The following is a 21987-nucleotide window of genomic DNA, read 5'->3' on the forward strand; positions in this document are numbered from 1 at the left end:
AACATGAGGATTGTATCTACTGTTTGTATCCGGACCATAAACCAACAGGCTGTCCGATTTGCAGATCCTTCTCAGCCAAGACCTTGAGGGACAGGGAAGGACGTCTCCTCACATGGCTTCAGAAGATGAAGGACCGGAAAGACATTATCTCTTCGGACAGTGAGGGCTCCTCGTCGATGGTGTCATCCAGAAAGTCTCTGAAAAGGGGTAGGTCCCCCCTTTCTACTTCAGACGAGTCCCGTCACAAGGCCTTACCAGGGACCTCTGACAGGTCTGACAGGCCGGCTGCCCAAAAATCTCCTCACCGAGGTGAAAAGGAGAGGCAGGGTAAGCCTGAGGAACAACAGCCCTCAAAAAAGGTGAGAAAGGCTTCTACAGTCTCTTCACCTCCCTCAGAGAAAGATCGTGGGGTCAAAAAGCCTTCAACCCCTGCTCAAGAGGTCGCTTCAGACAAGAAGCAGAAGTCGTCGACGACTAAACTCCCAGGTACGTCGTCGACGAGTGTTAAAAAGGACAGCTCTGCCAAGGTTGCCTCGTCGACGGGCTCGTCGACGACGGCTGTGTCGACGACGCCTACACCGTCGACGGTTTTCAAGGCTCCGGAATCCTGCTCGTCGTCGACGAGGGTGACCATCTCCACGTCGACAACAATGTCTGCAAGGCTGGCGTCGACGGCGGTGTCGACGACGAGAACGACTTCGACGACGACTATGTCGACGACGCCGGTTACCATGTTGCTGACGACGAGCTCGTCGACGGTCCCGTCGACGATACCACCATCGTCGACGATGAGTTTCACCTCGTCGACGACGCTATCCTCGGTGACGAAGACAGTATCTACGTCTGCACTTCCACTGTCGACACAGACCCAGAAGACCTTCCCGTCGACGACGTCGTCGACGACGGAAATTTCGGAAAAACATGTTTTTTCGCGGAAAAGGAAGCAAATCACGCCAGAGATGACGTCTCCTCGCCAGGTTCAGAAATTACCACCTAGCCTACTATTGGAAGATGACTCTGAGGAAGAGACTTTCAGTGAATTTGGGCAGGCCTATAGCCCTTCTGACCTCCAGGTTAAAGTTCAGGAATTTAGCTCTGAGGAGGAGCACATGGAACGACAATACTATGCTCCAGAGCATTATTATGAGGAGGAGCGCACTACTACCAGGCACATACCTCCACAGCAGCCTATGCGTCAATTACCTGAAGGTATGGTGGCAATACCATCCACTTTAGTGGCGGATTTACAACTTATGTTGCAGGACTACAAGCAACGTTTCCCTGCGCCTCCGGAAGCCCAACAAGTGCGCCCCCGACACCTCCGCCTCAGACATTACGACCTGTGGCAGACCATTCTTTGCCCCCAAGAGAGCGTGCCACTGCGCCGGAAGTGCGCCCACAAGAGGTGGTACAGGTGCAGGATACTGATGATGATGACGCTGCGTCTTCAGATGCAGACCAGCAAGCGGATCCTGATCAAGATCAACAGGCGCAATGGAATACTGCTGACCCTATAGATCCGGACAACACCGATCCGGATAACATTACTTCGCCTCCAGCGGACGTTGGAGGGTTTCACAACCTAATGGACAGGGCATCCAAAAGATTTGGTCTCCCAGTGACCACAGTTCAATCGGATTGCTTTTTATATGACTTTAAAGAACCATTCAGAAAGTCAGTGAGGTCCATTCCGATCATTGAGCATGTCTGGTCTGAGGGCTTGAAGGCTATGCATAATCCGGCCACAGTCCTCCCGGTACTTCCGAGACTGGAAAAGAAGTACAAGGCACCTGATGGCAGTCCGGCATGTTTGCTTGGCCAACCGAAACCGGATTCGGTCATTTCGCAGGCTGCCCAGAGCAAATCCAAGAATCCTTCTACACCGATGACTACACCGCCGGATAAGGAGGGCAGGCGCCTAGACAATGTAGGCAAGAGGTTTTCAGCTATGGCCAGTCTCCTGGTTAGAGCAGCCAATGCTTTAGCGATTCTGGGACGCTATGATCGGCAAATGTGGTGCGACCTTGCTCCATTTGTAGACGAACTGCAGGATTCTTCTAAAGAGGAGGTGAAGAAGATTTTGCTCAAAGGGGAACGGGCCTCTTCGGAGGTCATTGATGTGGCAATGGATATTGCGACCACCACATTCCGAGCACTGGCCGGCTCGGCAGTTCTGCGACGCCAAGGGTGGTTAAAGGCCACATGGTTCAGGCAGGAGGTGCAGAATAAGATCTTGGATCTACCATACGACGGTGAGATGCTGTTTGGCAAGCACGTCGATGAGGCCCTGCAAGGCATCAAAAAGGACACGGATACAGCTAAGTCCTTGGGTACATTGCAGTATCGTAAAGTGCCTTTCAGGGGAGCTAGAGGTAGAGGTTTTTCGTCTTATCGTGGAGGAAATCAAAATCGCTACTCTTCTGGATCTCAGTCCAGCCAGACGTATAAGCCACAATACTCTCAAAGGGGTTCTTTCTCTCGCCAGCAGCCTAAAGGACGTCAGGGGCAGCAAAGGAGAGACAACACCAGGAAACAATAGCGGCCAGGTGGCTCTTTCCACTGTTCCTGTTCCCTCATTCACATCAGTGGGGGGCAGGATTACCCATTGCCTAAACAACTGGATGATTATTACATCGGATCAGTGGGTCCTCCAGATTGTCAGAGAAGGACACACATTGGAGTTTCAAGACCTTCCTCCAACAAGAGCGCCGGATGCCTTCCCTCCCAAACATCTCAGGCTCCTTCATCTCGAAGCCCACCAACTTTTCACCAAGGGGACGGTAGAGCCTGTACCCCTTTCGCAGAAGGGGAAAGGGTTCTATTCCAGGTTCTTCCTGGTTCGGAAGACAAAGGACAAGTGGCGTCCAATTTTAGATCTACGGCAGCTCAACACTTATCTCGTGAAGTTGTCCTTCAGGATGGTCACTCTTCAGGACATCCTTCGTCTACTCAATCCAGGGGATTATATGGCGACCCTAGATTTGGAGGACGCCTACTTCCACGTTCCTATTCATCCAGCTCACAGGCAATATCTTCGATTTACAGTGGGCAAGAGTCACTTTCAATTCAAGGTACTGCCATTTGGTCTCCGGTCCGCCCCGCGGATCTTCACAAAGATTCTGGCTCCGGTGGCAGCTTTTCTCAGGAAGCAAGCTATTCAAGTGTTTCCATACCTGGACGATTGGCTGCTGAAAGCTCCATCTGTTCAAGAAGCGTCCAGTGCAGTCCGGACATGCAAAGATCTGTTCGAGCGACTAGGTCTTCGACTCAACAGGGAGAAATCGGTTCTATGCCCATCCAAGTCAGCAAGGTTCCTAGGGGCCATCCTGAACACGGACAGTTGCTTAGCCCTTCCGTCGGAGGAACGCCAGACCAAACTAATGTGTTCAGCTCGTCTTCTCCAATCTCGAAAGACACTGACAGTTTGCAGGTACAAATCGCTTCTCGGATCGATTTCATCTTGCATTCCTTTAGTTCCGCACTGCAGGCTCAGGATGCGTCCACTACAAGAGCAACTGGACAGACAGTGGCGGCAAGTCACAGGATCCTTCGACGACAAAGTTGTCGTTACCAAGGAGATGAGAAAAGCAGGCAGCTGGTGGCTGCAAAAAGACAATCTTTCCAAGGGTTTATCGTTCCTCCTTCCACCATCTCCCCTTATTGTAACAACGGATGCTTCCATGGAAGGATGGGGAGCGGTCCTCCAGGAGCTAAAGGTCAGCGGTCACTGGAGTCCAGTGCAACGCAAGTTCCATATCAACCTCCTGGAACTTCTCGCTATCCGTTTGGCTCTTCAAGCTTTTCTTCCGAGGATTCAAAACAGTGCAGTGCTGGTTCGTACGGACAACACTACAGCCATGCACTACGTAAACAAACAGGGTGGGACAAGATCCTCCACCCTCTCCAAGGAAGCCCAAACGCTATGGAATTGGTTAATACAGAACAATGTCTCCCTCTCCGCGGAACATCTAGCGGGGACACTCAATATCAGGGCGGACGCTTTGAGTCGTCCGAGGACAGTCTCTCACGAGTGGGAACTGGATCAGACCGTTCTGGAGGAACTCTTTGCTCGATGGGGGACACCATCCATCGACCTGTTTGCGACTCCCCAGAACGCCAAATGCCTGTCCTTCGCAAGCAGGGTTCACCATCGGGAATCCTTGGGGAATGCGCTTTTGATTGCCTGGTCAGGCGCCTTTGTTTACGCCTTTCCTCCCATTCCACTGATTCCGAAGTTGATCAGCAAACTCAAGGTGGAACCGTGCAGGATGATTCTGATCGCTCCAGCATGGCCCAGACAAGATTGGTACTCGGAACTTCTTCTCCTCTCCCAGGACCAGCCAGTTCTCCTGCATCCTGTTCCAACTTTGCTAACAATGTCTCACGGTCAGGTTCTACATCCGGACTTGAAGTCACTGCGATTGACAGCGTGGCTCCTGAGTTCAGAGAGTTCCAGGGTTTAGATCTCTCAAGGGAATGTAGAGACATTCTGGCTCAGGCTCGAGCCCCTAGTACCAACAAGACCTATCGTGCCAAATGGAAGAGATTCTGTGTTTGGTGCCAGAAGGAAGGTTTACACCCATATACTTCTTCTCCGCACAAACTCTTGCCTTACATACTTTCACTGGCGAAATCTGGATTGGCTCCATCTTCGATAAAGGTCCATCTGGCAACCATCTCCAGATTCCGACGTTCATCTTCAGGTCCTTCCCTATGGTCGGCAAGGATTGTCAAGCAATTCCTGAAGGGTTTATTCAGGGTCTTTCCTCCAGTCCGGCCGCCACCTCCGGCCTGGCATTTGAATCTAGTTTTGTCATCTCTCATGAAAGCCCCTTTTGAACCTGTGCATAAGTCTGACCTTAAGTTTCTTTCCTGGAAAGTGGCTCTTCTCTTGGCCCTGACATCGGCTCGCAGAGTAAGTGAGATCCAGGCTTTCACGATTGAGGAACCATTTCTCCAGTTTAAGAATAATGTGCTGATTCTACGGACGAATCCTAAGTTTATCCCGAAGGTACCTTCGGAATTCCACCTGAATGAGCCCGTAGTCTTGAAACCATTTTTTCCAAAGCCTTCTTCACCTGCGGAAAGAACTTTGCACTCTCTGGACATTCACAGATGCCTGAAATTCTACCTGGAGCGAACGAAGCATTTCAGGAAATCTTCACAGCTCTTTGTTTCCTTCAGTGCTCCACGCAAAGGTTGTCCAGTTTCTAAAGCTTGTATTTCCCGTTGGATTTCCAGTGCTATACAATTTTGTCACCAGGCGGCTGGGAAACCTCTGCAGCGATCAGTTCGTGCTCACTCTACCAGATCCATGGCTTCCTCTGCGGCGTTATTCGCAGGGGTCCCTATCAAGGACATTTGCAGGGCGGCAACGTGGAGCAGTGTCCACACCTTCACCCGCCACTACTGTCTGGATTCTTCTGTGAAGGAGGATGCAGCAGTGGGCCAAGCAGTCCTGAGGAATCTTTTCCAATAAGTCGGTGAGCTTTTCCTTTCTATCCCGCCTTCCTATTGCATATTTTGTATACTGCATTATTGTCATATTTTATGATCCTATGTGTTCTGCTGTTCTTTTCAGAGATGTCACATTTTCAGGTTCATGTATGGCAAAATATGATTTTTCTTTACTGCTGGTTACTCTGATACAAAGCATGGGAATCTATGAAAGTTCCAATACTGGGGCAAGAAAACAAGTTACTTACCTGTAACTTTGGTTCCCCAGTATTGGTAACTTTCATAGATTCCCATGCGCCCACCCACCTCCCCTGGGAAAGCTCACTCTTCTGGTCTTGGTGGATAGCTGTATACAACGGCTACGAAAATCTGAGGCTCTGAGCTTCTCTCAGGAAGGTTCTATGGGGTGAGGCTGCTCTGATTGGCTACTGCAGAATTTTGGTCTCTTTTACAAAAAGAGGTGGATAAGCTACAAAATGAGATGAGGCCTAGGCCTATTTTTTCACTTTGTGCTTACTATTATGTTTTTTTCTATTTACAGAGGCTCCCATTCCGACGACGGGGAATGATACAAAGCATGGGAATCTATGAAAGTTACCAATACTGGGGAACCAAAGTTACAGGTAAGTAACTTGTTTTCTTAACGCAGCATCAGGGGAGTCTCTCAGACATGGTCCAGATCTCGCATGGACCTGCAAAGGACCTGCAGTGGTGGCTAACGAACTGTGATCGGGTCAGAGGCAGGATATCCTCTCTTCCCCAACCATATTTCATAGAAATGACAGATGCTTCACTCCTGGGATGGCCACCTGGGAGAGGTGGAGATCACAGGGCTCTGGTCTCTGGCAGAATCAGGACTTCACATCAACCTGCTGGAAGTCCATACGATCTGACTGGCATTAAAAGCCTTTCTTCCATCTATCAAGGTAAGGCTAGCACAGGTGTTAAGAGACAACACCACCGCCATGTGGTACTGCAACAGAGTGGAAATGGGGTGGGGTTGTGGACCCTCTGTCAAGAGGCCCTACATCTCTGAACATGGCCGAAACAGCAGGGTATATCCCTGTTGGTTCAACACCTAGCAGGTTCCTCGAAACGCCAGAGTGGTCAAACTCAGCCATCAATACCTAGCAGATCACAAATGACTTCTCCACCCGAAGTTGGCGCAAGGTCTCTTTCAGCAGTGGGAGACCCTTGGTTCGATCTATTCACCTCCGCTGACAATGCGCAATGTCAGCAGTTTTGTGTGCTGCCGTTTCCAAGGTGGCTCTCGCTCGAAGACTATTTTCATCTCGAGGGGAGCTCAGGCCCTTGTCTGCCTTTCCACCCGTACCACTCCTACCCAGAGTTCTCAAGAAGATCTGGAACGACCATGCCCAATCATCCTTGTGGCTCCAGGCTGGGTCCGGAGAATCTGGTTTCCCGAGCTTCTGAATATGAGTGTCAATCCTCTGATTAGGCTACCCTTTCTGGAGGATCTTCTGTTTCAGCAGCGGAGGAGGGTTCTCCACCCAAACCTGTCAACTCTCCACTTCTTGCGCGCAGATTGAGCTGCAACAGTTTATAGCTTTTGACCTTCCTCCTGAAGTTTGCAATGTTATTCTGGCAGCCAGTCAAACCTCGACCAAGTCTGTATATGCCTGTTATTGGAAGTGATTTGTATCATATTGTACAAAACAGTACATTGACCCACTTTCTGCCTCCCTAGCTGATCTTTTGCTTTTTATTCTTACCTTAGCTCGGCAGGGCTCTGCTTTGGGTACTTTGAAGGGTTAACTTTCTCCTCTGTCTGCCTTCTTGCGGCTGCCCGACCAACCCTCTTTATTTAAGTCACCTATTGTAAAAAGATATTTTTAAGAGCCTCAAATGTTTTCCCCCCTTCTCCCTTTTTTATGCCTCAGTGGGACCTTAATTTGGACCTCACATTCTTCATGTGTGCTCCTTTCGAGTCTTCACAATTGTCCCCTCCAGCTGCTCATGATTAAAACAGCCTTCCTCCTGATAGTTGCATCTGCCTGGAGGGTGAGCGAGCTACAGGCTTTATCTACCAAGCCTCTATTCTCATCAGTTTATCTGGACAAACTGATGCTTCCCACTAGGGCTTCTTTCCTGCTGAAAGTGGTAACATGTTTTCATGTGGGCCAGTCTGACACCTTGCCCACCTTATACACCTCTCCACATTCCTCTTAGAAAGAGGATCGACTACACCGTCTGGACCCAAAAAGAACATTTTTGTACTATCTTGAGCTTTCCGGGTGGGGTATTTTGGGGCAGTGAAAGGCCAGGCAGTGCAAAAAAGGATCATCTTTCGATGGGTTGTTCTCTGCATCAAGGTCGGCTACACCCTGGCAATGAAGCAGCCTCTTGAAGGCTTACAGGCTCATTCCACCAGTGCTAAAGCTGAGACCACTGAGTTAGCACATGGAATCCAGTCCTGTACATTTGCCAGACAGCAATGTGCGCTTCCCTGCAGATGTTTACCAAGCATTTACACCTGGACAGTCCGGCTCACAGGGATGGGCATTTCGCTGGTTCAGTCTTGCAGGACTTCCTATTTTATATTTGTCTGTAGACTCACTCCCGGGGAATCTGCCGTTAGAAGTCCTTATTAGAGGAACAAGTTACTTAACTTGAGTAAACCCACCCAACCTCCCTGTTCTTTAGACAGATTTCTAGGGTCTGGTATGATCCCTTTCAGGGCCCTAGTTTGGACAGATTAGTGTCCGTGCACTTCATGGCTCCACTCTTCTGGCGTGGAAAGTAGCTAATGTCAGCGTGCCGTGTTTGCGCCTGTATAGTTGACGTGGACGTCGCTTCCCACACGGATGACGCAGACAACACTGTGCAGAGCCGATCAACGCCACCTACTGGCGTACAGTGGTACTGCTCACGAAAAATGTTCGGGATTCAGTTAGGCGCCTGAGGAAATTCAAAGGTAAAGAGTCTGTGGCTAGATATTGTCGCTACCAGATAAGGCGTTACTAAAGGTAATAACTTGTTCTTTAATAAAAAAAAAACACAATAGTGAGGATTAATGAAGTAGCTAAACTATACATGAGGCTGATCTATTGTTTGATAAACTTCAGTGGGTGTTCTGTCTCTAACAGATTTCTCAGCATGCAGTTTGTCACATTCATAGGAATAATAACCAACAGTGATTACATTGGGCCTTCATAGATTAGGAGAGTGGTGACCATGAATGGTATGCTTTTACTAATGAATGCAGAGAATGGCCAACTTACATTTAATGAAATCTTAGTTTGACACTACTCATGTAAATTCAACTCAGCCCTCAATTTAGTTTGTTGTTCAATATTATGCCTAGAGCTTTATATTATTTTAATTGTCAGTCTATGTACTGACAGTTACTTTACCCATTACTTTGCTAAATGCCATGTCTTTGCTCGTGTTGTAATTAGTTACCCTGTTTCATCACTGACCATCCTCTGCAAGCCTCTGAATGCATGATCTTATAATGGTAAGTCATGTCATCAGCATAGTAAGGGGCTCTCACCTAATGTGTTCCCACTATAGGTGAAAACACTTTATCAGATGTTTGTGGAGCTTCTTGATAACCCATGCAAATGTTAAAAAGGGTGGGAACCAGTAAGTGTCCATGGTGTGCATGTTATCAAAGGAATATTAGTAGTTTCAACTAATGTAGTTAAAATGGCCATTTGAATCCAGGTATTAATGATGATGGCAAACTCTGTTCCCAAGATTTATGCCAGAGCAGCATTTGATCCGGATGATCAAATGCCTTGGAGAATTAAACAGATGTCCAATGCAGTGGAAAAGCACCTGAGCTGTAACTGTGAATCCTTGACACTCCCTGATGAAAACCTGTATAGTTTGGAGAATTCTAGTGCTATCTCCATAAGTTCAACAAATCTTCAACATTTGTCTCAAAGGGAAATTTTAGAGAGTAAATAATTATTTGAATAATTATCAATTGGGACAAGAAGGCATGCCCAGCATTGGATGGCCTTCAAAATTGAGAATAACCATGGAGTAGTCCCTTCTGCTCACATGAGGTCAGAATGTTTGTATAGTACGTGCTGTACAATAGTACTGTTATACCATCTGACCATGTGACAGGGCTTCAGCCGCTCTTAATCAAAGTAATCAGTTATTATGTCTGGCTCAATAGGAGCAAAAGGGAAACTAAAAACACCTTTATGTCTGCATACCAACACCTAATAGATATAAAATATAATCGGCCCATGTAAAATCAGTTGCCCACGCTTTGCAGGTGGGTCCTGTAGGAAGCTGCCTCTGTAAAAACTATACCAAAGTAACGTATAGTGTGCACAGTCCAGTAGATCCCCAGAGGCTTTTTCAGAGGCTAAAGCAGATGATTCTAATGGTCTCTTTAGTGGTAGTGTGGGCGATCAGTTAGGCTTATCAGAGGGCAGTGCTAAGCATTTGTTGTACACACACAGACAATAAATGATTACACACACTCAATGACTAAATCCGAGACAAATGGTTTGTAAAAATATAACTTTTTGTATATTTATTTTATAGAGCCACTTCCACGCATATACATAAGTTTTGCAATATCAATGCTTTTCATTGTGATTAGACACTTAGTACATTTTTCAACAATACAATGTTATCCTATGGGAGGAAAAACAATCAACAAAATGCAGGTAAGTAAACGATTTATGATATTGAGTTTCTGGATAAAGCATCATTACGAGGCAAGATTCTGGTAAGTGACAAAACTACACCATCAGCGGCACTGGGGCGGCTGGGTGCAGAGATCAAACTCTCTGGTGTCAATGCTCTCCAATGGGGAAAGGGGGCAATCAATGTGGCACCGTTTGGTAACTCAGTCTGCGGGGATTATGGTAAGCACGGGGGGCACATGGAAGCACTAACTGAAAATCCAGCGGAACAGCAGGCGGCCAGGTGCAGAGTGCCAGTAACAGTGTTGAATCTCGAACTTGGAAAAAGGCTGCAGGCTCAGGCCAGGAGGCCGATCGAAGGAAACCTACAGTGGCATAGGTAAGTTGGGATGTGCTGGAGCGTCTGGACACCGTCAGTTGATCTCGAGGTCTGGGTGCAGAGGTGTCCTTTGATGTCTGGAAACAGTTTACCGGGGTGGGTGGGGGGGGGGGGGGGGGCTGTCCTGCAGATGCTGTAGTTGTCAACATGGAGTTTGGCAGGGGTCAGCCCATGGTGGACTCTTGCTCTGAATTGCTGGAGAACCTTCACTGGAGCAGTATGACACTTGGACTCTGACCGTGGGCATCGGGAGCAGAGATATTTTGTATCGCGATTTTGTAGACAAAGCTCTTTGTCTATAAAGTTGGTTTTCCTCTGGACAGGTCGGCTGTTGACAGGAGATTAGGAGCCTCTTTAGAAGGAAGGCAGTCCTCCCAGGGTTCTGGAGGTTGCTGGACTGCGGGACAAGTTGATCTTCTTTAGCAGGGTCTTTGAGGGCTGCATACAGGCCGGTAGGGCTGGGGCCAAGTCAATTGATGTCTTCAGTCTTCGCTACTGCGCGGTTCTTTTTTGTTCTCTTTTTCGTAGGTTGTCGTTAATCTGAGGAGTCCGGTTCAGGGGTGCACCATGTGCCCTGAGCTGAAATGCCCCACCCTCTTTTCAGAATCCTCCATATTGTTTTGGAGGACTCAAGCCAATAGGGGTAGGAATATGCCCTTTCCCAAGAGGGAGAGGACATGCAAAAGGGTCTAGTCACACTAAAGGTTAGCAGCACATTGGCTACTACCTTCTGACTCCTGTAACACCCCTAAAGGCTAACTTTAGGGGTGTTACAGGAGTCAGAAGGTAGTAGCCAATGTGCTGCTAACCTTTAGTGTGACTAGACCCTTTTGCATGTCCGCTCCCTCTTGGGAAGGGGCATATTCCTACCCCTATTGGCTAGAGTCCTTCAAAACAATATGGAGGATACTGAAAAGAGGTGGGGCACTTCAGCTTAGGGCACCGTAGGGGTGGGCCTGGCAGAGAATGGACGCACCTCTGTTGCTTTCAAATGTTTCCGCCAATCTTGCTGCCAAAAATGAGGCTTGCTCAAGGGGGCGGGAATGTCCACTTGCTGGAGAGGCCCAAGTCAGCATAACAAAGGACGGGAAGGCTTTGAGGCGCACTGCCCTTCTATGCAGTTCCTGCTTGGTGGTAGGTGTGAAGGCTTGTTTCCGACCCGCAAAAGGCTCCCACCTCAGGGGGTCAGAAACATGTCTAGAGGTAGCAGGCTGGTGGGGACAAGTCCCGCACACGCTAGCGACTTGGTAGAATTTTAGAGGGCACCTCTGAGGTTCTCTCTGGGTGCATTTCTTAATAAATCCAACACTGACATCAGTTTTGGTTTATTAAGCTGAGATGTTTGGTACCAAACATTTTGGAATTCAGTGAAGCCATCATGGAGCTGGTGAACCCAGCTCATGTACTCCGCATGGCTTCACTGTGCACTTATAAGGTCTAAGAATGTACTTAGACACTATAGGGACATATCTGCTCATGCAGGTATGTCATCACATAATGGATAGTGCACCCTGCCTTAGGGAATAGATAAGGGGTCACTTACCTATGCCTCTTGCAGTGCTGGTAGGCCTGGCACACAGTGATGTGTCTCAGGTTGACACTTCACTTTTTACTTATCACTTCTACCTGCAACCAAGCATGCAGGCTGCTGTGGCAGTGTGCCTGTGTTTGGTGAGGGGTCTCTTAGGGTGGCAGAATGCCTGCTGCAGCTCTTACAGACCCTCTCTGGTTACAAGGCCCTTGCTACCACTAGCACCTTTTACAAGGGGTTTAAAAGTGAGCCAGAGGTGTGCTAATTGTGGAAACAATGGTATAGCTTTGGGAAAGTATACTGGTACTGAGAACCTGCAACGGTGTGGCTGGAGGGGGGACTGCAACAGGTCCTTAATACCACATTTTATTTTGTAGATGTAATAATATATTTTAGCAATCGTTTTTCTAAATTTCTTGTTTTCATAAATGGTGTTTTCCTTCTCAATGATTTGCTATCTGATTTGCCTTTTATCTGGATAGAGGCTGGCTGTCATTCTATGTTTTAGTGAATGTTGTAATTAGTATTAGTGCACTTCCATGATGGGATTATATCGGCTCCCAATTTCTTTATTTCCACAATAAGTTATATCTTTGCGCCAGCTACAGAATGTCACCAGTTTTTAGTTAACAAATTCAAAATGTTACTTTTATCACATTTTCATTGATAAATTGAATAAAAATTACAGACTTAGAAAAGCTATATCTGCTACAGTTGTCAGCAGCTAAAGAATCAGTGATTTGTCATCTAAAGCTTTTGAGAAACATAAGAAAGGAAACCGTTAAGGATAATGACTACGTGCATTCCAGATTTGTATTTCACAATCAAATTAGTTGTGTAAATTAGTTGTTGACTACTGCATAACTGGTAAGGGAAGCTCACACGCCAGATATTCTAGTGATTGATGATCTATAACTATAAAATCTTTCCTTTTCTTGGTAAAATCCCAGAATGGAGGAATTGAAGTCCCCACTCAGTGTATTAAATAAACTGATCTTAGCTGGTGAAAATATACTTTCATAGTAATAGTTTTGTACTGTGTTTGAGAAATAATATTATTAGCAAACCGCTTATATGTGGTGTGCAGTGGACAATGTTTTCTTTATTCAGAGTGCTAATAAACCAAGGCAAATTACTAATTCTTTATTCAGCAGTCCATGGTTATTAGGTGTCACAGGTTTGATAACTATTTCAAAGCTGGGTAGAAAGAGCTAATCAGCAGTCCATGTCTTTTGAAAGACTATTATGCTGTGGTAATTAAGTAGGTTAGAAATCAGAGTCTGAGGACACTTGAACTGTTATTATAGTCAAGTAGCCTTTCCTCCTTCATCACGGGTTCTTTCTAAAAATAAATGAGTTTTAGATGACATTTGTAGACAAGTTTCAGGCAGTGGGCAAACATTAGGAATCTCTAAAATCAATTCGAAATGTAACAGTAATGTGAGCCTCAAAAAAGTAATTCATGGCCAAAAACCGTTGCTTCATCTGCAACTCCCATCGGGAGAGCAACTTTCATACACATCAGTTCATGAAATGGATTTAAAGAAGTTCTACAAGAAAATGTTTTTACCTGTTTAGAGAGAGATTTAACTAAGTGCGTAAGTTGTTATATGCTTTAGAGCTGCTTCTTTTTAATATGAATAGAGAATAATTCTGCAACATAAAATTATTCTCGCATTTTTTTTAAAGTATATGTGCCTCCACCTCATTTTGAGATGTTAATTTGGAGAGATATTGAAATACATTTTCACACTTATAGCTCTATGAAGTTTTTGCAGCATATTAGTATCTATGTTCTAAATCACAACATGTTCAACAAAAGATTAGCTAAATTAGCAGTTATTTATGGAAATGTGCCAACGGAATCTATGTCCTCTTTATTTACAGCATCTGGAGACCAAACAGCGCACATCTGGAGGTTTATGGTGCAGTTGCCGACCCCTCAGCCGGCTGCAGACACTAGCGTAAGCTCTAAAGGCATACCAATTGACAGAATTCTTTTTTTTCAGATTTATAAAGTAATTTATCCATATTGTAAAACAATCTTCACATTAGATATGTAAACAAACATTTGCAAATATTTAATGCACAAATCATTTTACTATGCATTAAAGTAGTATAGAACACATATCTTTTGACCCTGAAGAGAGAACCTGTCTGGTAATTATTCACACTTTTAAATGACTAAGTGAAGTATAAACTCCAAACAGACTTTATTAATAATTTATTTAACCAACTCAGCTAAGCTGTAGTCACCATGAGTCTTTCTACTGCTGACATCTCTTAGAATGTTGAAGCACAATCTTTGCCATGCTTTTTCACACTGTTGAAACACATGTTCTTCTTCCTCCTTCTATGCATGCCTTTCAAATGGACTCCTATCACTCCCCTCATACTGCTGTCCTTCCTCAGTCTCCCATGAAAGAGGTACCCTACATCTTTTTCCTTTGCCATATTTCTTGTATTATCCAAGTTGACTTCATAATTGCCTGTCTCCCAGTCTTCTACAAACTATTAATTTAATTTCCATGCTCTTAAAATAAGCACATTTCACCTGACTTTGGTAACATTGATTTGTTAGGAGTCCAGAGAAACCCTCATCTACAGACCCCCCGGACCCCGGGCTCAGGTTAGCGACTCCACACCGACCTCGCCAGCACCCACGCACTCGCCTCCACGGACTACATCCTCCTCGGGGACCTGAACTTCCACCTCGAGAACAACAACGGCGCCAACTCCGCCACCCTGATCGCCAACCTGGGCCTCAGACAACTCGTCACCGCACCCACCCACGATGCCAGCCACACGCTGGATCCCGTCTTCTTCACAGGCTCCCACGTCGCCTTCGACCACACCACCGAACTCCACTGGACCGACCACCGCTCCATCCATTTCACCTTCAAGAAACCAACCACCGCACCCAACAGCTGCCTCGCCGCTGCTGGAGCAAAGTCACCGAAGACCAGCTGATCTCCTCCCTCGCCAAGAACCCACCCACCGACCCCACCAACCCAGACGCCGCAGCCCGAAACCTCAGACAGTGGATCGACGACTTCGCCACCACCCTCGCCCCGCTCAAGAAACCCTCAAACAGCCACGGCAACAAGCGAGCCACCTGGTTCACCGATTAGCTCCAGACCTCTAAACGCCCATGCCGGAAACTGGCGAAGACATTTCTCCACGAATGCACACCGGACAACCACGCAGCCCACAAGGACGCCACCCGCAAACACCACCACCTCATCAGATTAGCCAAGAGATCCTCTCAAAGACCGCTTGGATAACAACGCACACAACAGTAAAGAGCTCTTCAGCATCGTAAAGGAACTCTCCAACCCCAACCCCAACGCCATCCCGCCCTCACAAGAACTGTGCGACTCACTTGCCATCTTCTTCCACCGCAAGATCGCTGACATCCACGACGGCTTCAACACCACGAACGCCCCGAATACGCCAGACTCCACCTCCCCTGTGAACACCACCAGCGCCAACCTTCCGACCTTGTGGTCCAAAGTCAACGACGATGAGACACAAGATCAGGAACTCCATCCACTCAGGATCTCAGTCTGACCCGTGCTCACACCACGTATTCAACAAAGCAGACGCAGCCATCGCACCCCAACTACAGAAGATCATCAACATCTCCTTCGAAACAGCAACATTCCCGGAAAGCTGGAAGCACGTCGAAATAAACGCCCTCCTCAAGAAGCCCAAAGCGGACCCCAAGGACCTCAAGAACTTAGGCCAATCTCCCTGCTCCCGTTCCTGGCAAAGGTCATCGAGAAAATAGTCAACATGCAACTGGCCCGCCACCTAGAAGACAACATCTTGGACCCGTCTGGGTCCGGATTCACACGAAACCACAGCACCGAGTCAGCCCTCATCGCTGCCACAGGCGACATCAGGCGCCAACTAGACAACGGAAAGACATCAGCTTTCATCCTCCTGGACCTTGCAGCCGCCTTCGACACAGTCGGCCTGCGCACTCTAAAGACACGCCTTCTTGAAGCCGGAATCCAAGAGCAGGCTCTTGACTGGACCACCTCCTTCCTCTCCGGCAGAACCCAGAGCGTCCGCGTCCCACCCTTCCGATCCGAAGCCACCGCTGCCATCTGCTGCTTCCCCCAGGGCTCATCCCTCAGCCCAACACTGTTGAACGTCTACATGGCCCCCCTCGCACATGTGGCCCGCCATCACGACCTCAACATCATCTCCTACGCTGACAACACCCAGCTCATCCTTTCCCTCACCAAGGACCCACACACCGCCAAAACCAACCTCCACGAGGGAATGAAGGCTGTCGCCGATTAGATGAGGAGCAGCCGTCTGATGCTGGACTCTGACAAGACTGACGTCCTCCTCCTCGGACCCACCCCCTCAGCCTGGGACGACTCCTGGTGGCCGACCACACTGGGAACAGCACCAACACCCACCGATCATGCACGTAATCTAGGATTCATCTTTGACTCCTCCCTCTCCATGTCTAAGCAGGTCTACGCCCTCTCCTTCTCCTGCTACAACACCCTCCGCATGCTACGCAGGATCTACAAGTGGATCCCAACCGAAACAAGAACGGTGACACAGGCCCTCATCAGCAGCAGACTGGACTACGGCAACGCTCTTTACGCAGGAATCCCAACCAAACACCTACGACAACTACAACGCATCCAAAATGTTTCCACCCGATTGATAGTCCACGTCCCCCGCCGCAGCCACATCAACCCCCACCTGAGACCTACACTGGCTCCCCGTCGACAAGAGTATCACCTTCAAGCTCCTCAACCACGCACACAAAGCACTCCGCAACACCGGACCAGCCTACCTCAACAGCAGGCTCAGCTTCCACACCCCCACCCGCCAGCTCCGCTCGCCAGCCTCTCCCTCGCAGCTGTCCCCCGCATCCAATGAACGACGTCTGGCGGCAGATTCGTCTCCTACCTCGCCGCCAAGACCTGGAACATCCTCCGCTCCCACATACGGCAGACCCAAGACCTACTCCCCTTCAGAAGACTCCTCAAGACTTGGCTCTTCGAGCAGTAGCTGAATAGAAACAAGGACTACCCTGCCAGGGTAAATTTCAAGGTCCCATAGGGATCCTTACAATTAAATGAGGGGTGACAAACAAATACGTATCAGAGCCAATAGTACATCACATTCAGTTGATTGACCTTATTTTTTGTGAAAATATATATAGTTCATTTGTTAATTGTTGAATTCATATAAAGGATTCATATAGATGCTAAGAAAAATATACATTCATTTAGACTAAACATCTTTGAGCAGTAGCAGCACCCCCCTAACCTCAGCGCCTTGGGACCCTCATGGGTGAGTAGCACGCTTTACAAGTACTCTTGATTGATTCAATCAATCAAAGCATTTGTATAGCGTGCTACTCACCTGGAGGGTCTCAAGGCGCTTGGGGTAGGGGGGACCGCTACTGCTCGAACAGCCAGGTCTTGAGTTGCTTCCTGAAGGCGAGGTGGTCTTGGGTCAGGCGGAGGTGGATGGGGAGGGAGTTCCATGTCTTGGCGGCCAGGTAGGAGAAGGATCTTGCTCCCGTTGTTGCTCTTCAGATGCGGGGTACAGCGGCGAGGGCGTGGCTGGTCGATCTAAGCTGGCGGGTTGGAGTGTAGAAGGTCAGGCGGTCGTTGAGGTATTTTGGGCCTTGGTTGTGGAGAGCCTTGTGTGCGTGGGTGAAGAGTCGGAACGTGATTCTCTTGCTGACGGGGAGCCAGAGCAGGTTTCTCAGGTGTACGGAGATGTGGCTGTGTCGGGGGTTGTCCAGGATGAGGCGTGCCGAGGCGTTCTGAATGCGCTGGAGTCTTTTCTGGAGTTTTGCAGTGGTTCCAGCGTAGAGGGAGTTGCCGTAGTCCAGACGGCTGGTGACGAGGGTCTGGGTGACCGTCTTCCTGGTTTCGGTGGGGATCCACCAGAAGATCTTACGTAGCATGCGTAGGATGTTGAAGCACGACGAGGAGACGGCGTTGACTTGTCTGGTCATGGAGAGGGAGGAGTCCAGGATGAAGCCCAGCTTGTGTGCGTGGTCTGTGGGTTTGGGTGCGCTGCCCAAGGCAGGGGGCCACCAGGAGTCGTCCCAGGCGGAGGGCGAGGATCCCAGGATGAGGACTTCCGTCTTATCGGAGTTCAGTTTCAGGCGGCTGTTCATCATCCACTCGGCTACGTCTTTCATCCCTTCGTGTAGTTTGGTTCTGGCGGTGGCGGGATCGTTGGTGAGGCAGAGGATCAGCTGGGTGTCGTCGGCGTAGGAGGTGATGTTGAGGGTGTGTTGGCGTGCGATGGCCTCAAGGGGGCTCATGTAGATGTTGAACAGCGTGGGGCTAAGTGATGATCCTTGTGGTACGCCGCAGATGACTTCAGTGGCCTCGGATCTGAACGGGGGGAGGCGGACTCTGTGTTCTTCCGGTGAGGAAGGAGATGATCCACTCCAGTGCCTTCTCCTGGATTCCACTAGGGTGCGGTGGCAGACCGTGTCGAACGCCGCGGAGAGGTTCAGGAGGACGAGGCCCGCTTTTTCCCCATTGTCTAGCAGGGTTCGGATGTCGTTGGTGGCTGCGATGAGGGCGGTCTCGGTGCTGTGGTTGGCCCGGAAGCCGGACTGCGAGTGGTCGAGGGATCTATTCGTCTCGAGGAAGGCGGCCAGCTGTCTGTTGACGGTCTTCTCGATGACTTTGGCAGGAAACGGAAGGAGCGAGATGGGGCGGTAGTTTTTGAGGACGGTGCGGTCTGCTGATGGTTTCTTCAGTAGGGCGCTGAGTTCGGCGTGCTTCCAGCTCTCTGGGAATGTGGAGGTGTCGAAGGAGGCGTTGATGATGTCCCGTAGATGGGGTGCGATGACTGAGTCGGCCTTGTTGGAGACGTGGTGAGGGCAGGGGTCGGTTGGTGATCCGGAGTGGATGGAGTTCATTGTGCTGATGGTGTCTTCGGTGTTGATCGGGGTCCAGGCGCGGAGGGTGGTGGTGGGGGGCGTTGGTGTGGTCGTAGGGTGCGTCGGCTGTGCGCTGAAACTGTTGTGTATGTCTGCGATCTTGCTGTGGAAGAACGAGGCGAGCGAGTTGCAGAGGTCTTGCGAGGGAGTGATGTCATTGTTTCCGGCGCTAGGGTTCGAGAGCTCTTTGACGATGTTGAAGAGTTCCTTGCTGTTGTGGGCGTTGTTGTCCAGTCGTTCCTTGAATGCGGTTTTCTTGGTGGCGTGGATCAGTTGGTGGTGCTTTCGGGTGGCGAGCTTGAGGGCAGTTATGTTGTCTGTAGTTTGGTCTCTGCGCCAGGCTTTCTCGAGGGCTCGGCAGTTCTTCTTGGAGCTCTTGAGTTCGTCGGCGAACCAGGAGGCTTTCTTGGTGCCGGGTCTGGCAGGGGGAGTTTTCAATGGAGCGAGGTAGTCTGTGCAGTTGCTGATCCATCTCGTGAGGTTGTTGGCGGCTTGGTTGGGGTTCGCTGAGCTGGCGGGAGGGTTCTGGCTCAGGGATGTGGCGAGCTGGTCGGCTGTGATCTTGTTCCAGCTTCTGCGGGGGACCTGTTGCTGGTGGTGGTGGATCGTGGTCCTTCTGAAGCTGAAGTGGACGCAGCTGTGGTCTGTCCAGTGAAGTCCGGTGGCGTGGCTGAAGGAGATGACGGGGTAGAGCATGTGGCCGGCGTAGTGGGTGGGGGTGGTCACCAGTTGCTTGAGTCCGAGGTTGGCAAGGTTGTCCAGCAGGGTGGTGGTGTTGCGGTCGTTGTTGTTCTCCAGGTGGAAATTGAGGTCCCCGAGGAGGATGTAGTCCGCGGAGGGGAGGGCATACGGGCTGATTAAGTCGGCGATATCTTCGCTGAATTGTGTGCGTGGTCCCGGGGTCTGTAGATGAGGGTGCCTCTGAGGGTGGTCTTGGGGTCGGTGTGAATCTGGAAGTGCAGGTGTTCGGCGGCTGTGAGGGTGTCGTCGGAGTTGGTCGTGATGCGGATGGTGTTCTTGTGGACGATGGCGATGCATCCACCAGTCGTTGACGTGGTCCCTCCGGGTGATCTTGTATCCGTCCGGGATGGCGATTGCGATATCGGGCGCTGAGGAGGCGTTCATCCAGGTTTCCGCGAGGAAGGCGACGTCTGGGGCTGTGGTGTCGAGGAGGTTCCAGAGTTCTACGGCGTGTCTGTGGACGGAGCGGGTGTTGAGCAGGTGCACTTCAGGTGGTTGCTGCTAGTGCTTGTTTTGGTGGGTGCGGTGCACGTCCGGATGCAGGAGAACTTGCAGGGTTGGCAGGTGAAGGGTCCGTGGGTGCATCCTGGGGTGGCTCGGTGGCAGCCGGGGATTCAGCCGGTGTTGAGAGCGTTGAGGGTGGCGTAGTCGTAAGTCCGGCGGGTGGGCTGGCATCTTCGGGGGCCAGGGGTTCTGGCGCTGGGCGTGGTCCAGGCGCGGACGGGCGCAGACGGGCTTACCTTTGGCACGCCTTCGGCGCACAATCGGCGCGTCCGCTGCGCGTATGTGTGCACTCTGCCATAAATGGAGAATGGGGGGGGCGGGGCGAGGGAGGAGCAGCTGGGAGGCGGGAGCGGGGTGGCGAGTGGGGGGGAACGATGCGGTGATGCTAGAGGGAGCGGGGGTGGGGCCGCGGGGGAGCAGCGGCAGGGAGCGGGGTGGGGCAGCGGCACCGAGGTGCAGGGGAGAACTGGGCGACAAGGGGCACAGAGTCAACACGAGGAGGAGCGAGAAAACGGCACAAGACAATACAGAGTACAATTAAACAAGCAGGCACAGAGGGAAAGTCAGGGGCAGGGGGCCAGAGGAAAAAACGGCAAAGAATACAAATTAAAAGCGGAGCAGGCACAGAGGGAGGTCAGGGGCAGGAGGCCAGACCTAGCAGGGGCACAAGATTACTCCTGGCAGCGGGAGGAGAACAGCCACACTCGGGGTGGGCCACGCGGCAGGAGGGGCGACCGGGCTGACCAGGTCGCTTAGGTTGTCAGCTGTTAAGAGCCTCCTGCCTCTGTACCTCAGACGAGCCATGATTGTGTTTATATTTCACCAACCATGTCAAACACTCATTTTTTGAGGGCTGATTCATTTGCTTTTAAACAAAATGTCCTTCCTTTGTATTCAGACCAAATCTTCCCCCTCTGCCCCCCCAAGAAGTTTTTTTCAATTACTAATTAAATACATTTTCTTATCAAATGTATGTAATGTATTGCTAGAAATCTAAACCTCCATCAACTTTAAATTTCTGAATAAACCATATGTGTTTGGTAAGCAACAATCTTAAGGGGCATCAATACGTAGTACTTCACTCAAATCCAAATACAGTTTTTAAAGACAAAAATAGATCATACTAATAAAAGCAATCCATACCTCAAAATCAGAGTAATTGCATTCAAACATACATCGTCCTTTCCCTAAACCTCTTAAAGGTCACAGATGTGCTAGTTTCCTTTAATGTATTGGTGTAATGCGTTCTCCACATTTAATTTGGATCCTTGTTAGAAATAATCAGTGTCTTGCTGCTTTCCTAATAAGGATTTCCTTTGCCTAAATAAATCTTTTATTTTTTACTTTTCCTGTCTGCATGTTTTTATTCCCTGATTCTAGCAGAGAACTCTTTCTGCATAGTATGTTATACTGACATAATTTCTCCTTCTGTGGAAACAGAAGCCTTTCTCTTATGTTAACAGAAGATATGAAAAGATATGAAATGGTCAAACATTCTTGACAGATTTCAAAATCCTGAATCGCATGGCAAAACATCATTATCATAATGTGTCTGTCATATTAACCATCATATATCCAGTTTGATTCATGTTTTGTCACATAATCAGAAAGCCAGGCATAAGTTTGAAACTACCTGTTTGTCTAAAGAGCTTAAATTGTGTGAAAACCCAGTTAACCCCTTGCATGCTCATGACGAGCTTGGCTCGTCATGAGCTACAGTGCTCCGGTGCTCATGACGAGCTGAGCTCGTCATGGCCTTTAGAAGGCTCGCACGCTGGGCTAATTCCCCTGCTGTGCT

At 49.2% G+C, this 21987-nt stretch overlaps 1 protein-coding gene across 6 annotated transcripts in view; it reads left to right on the plus strand.

Annotated features, from left to right (window-relative positions):
- The window catches only part of WDR37 (WD repeat domain 37), a 608563-nt gene that overhangs the window by 326543 nt on the left and 260033 nt on the right, over window positions 1-21987 (plus strand). For all 6 annotated transcript variants that reach the window (XM_086941512.1, XM_086941515.1, XM_086941510.1 and 3 more), the window contains one exon: window positions 13886-13962. In XM_086941512.1, coding sequence (XP_086797638.1) covers window positions 13886-13962 — 77 coding nt within the window. The remainder of the gene's footprint in view (window positions 1-13885; window positions 13963-21987) is intronic.

This window comes from Lissotriton vulgaris, chromosome 10 (genome assembly GCF_964263255.1).
Source record: "Lissotriton vulgaris chromosome 10, aLisVul1.2, whole genome shotgun sequence".
NCBI lineage: Eukaryota > Metazoa > Chordata > Amphibia > Caudata > Salamandridae > Lissotriton > Lissotriton vulgaris.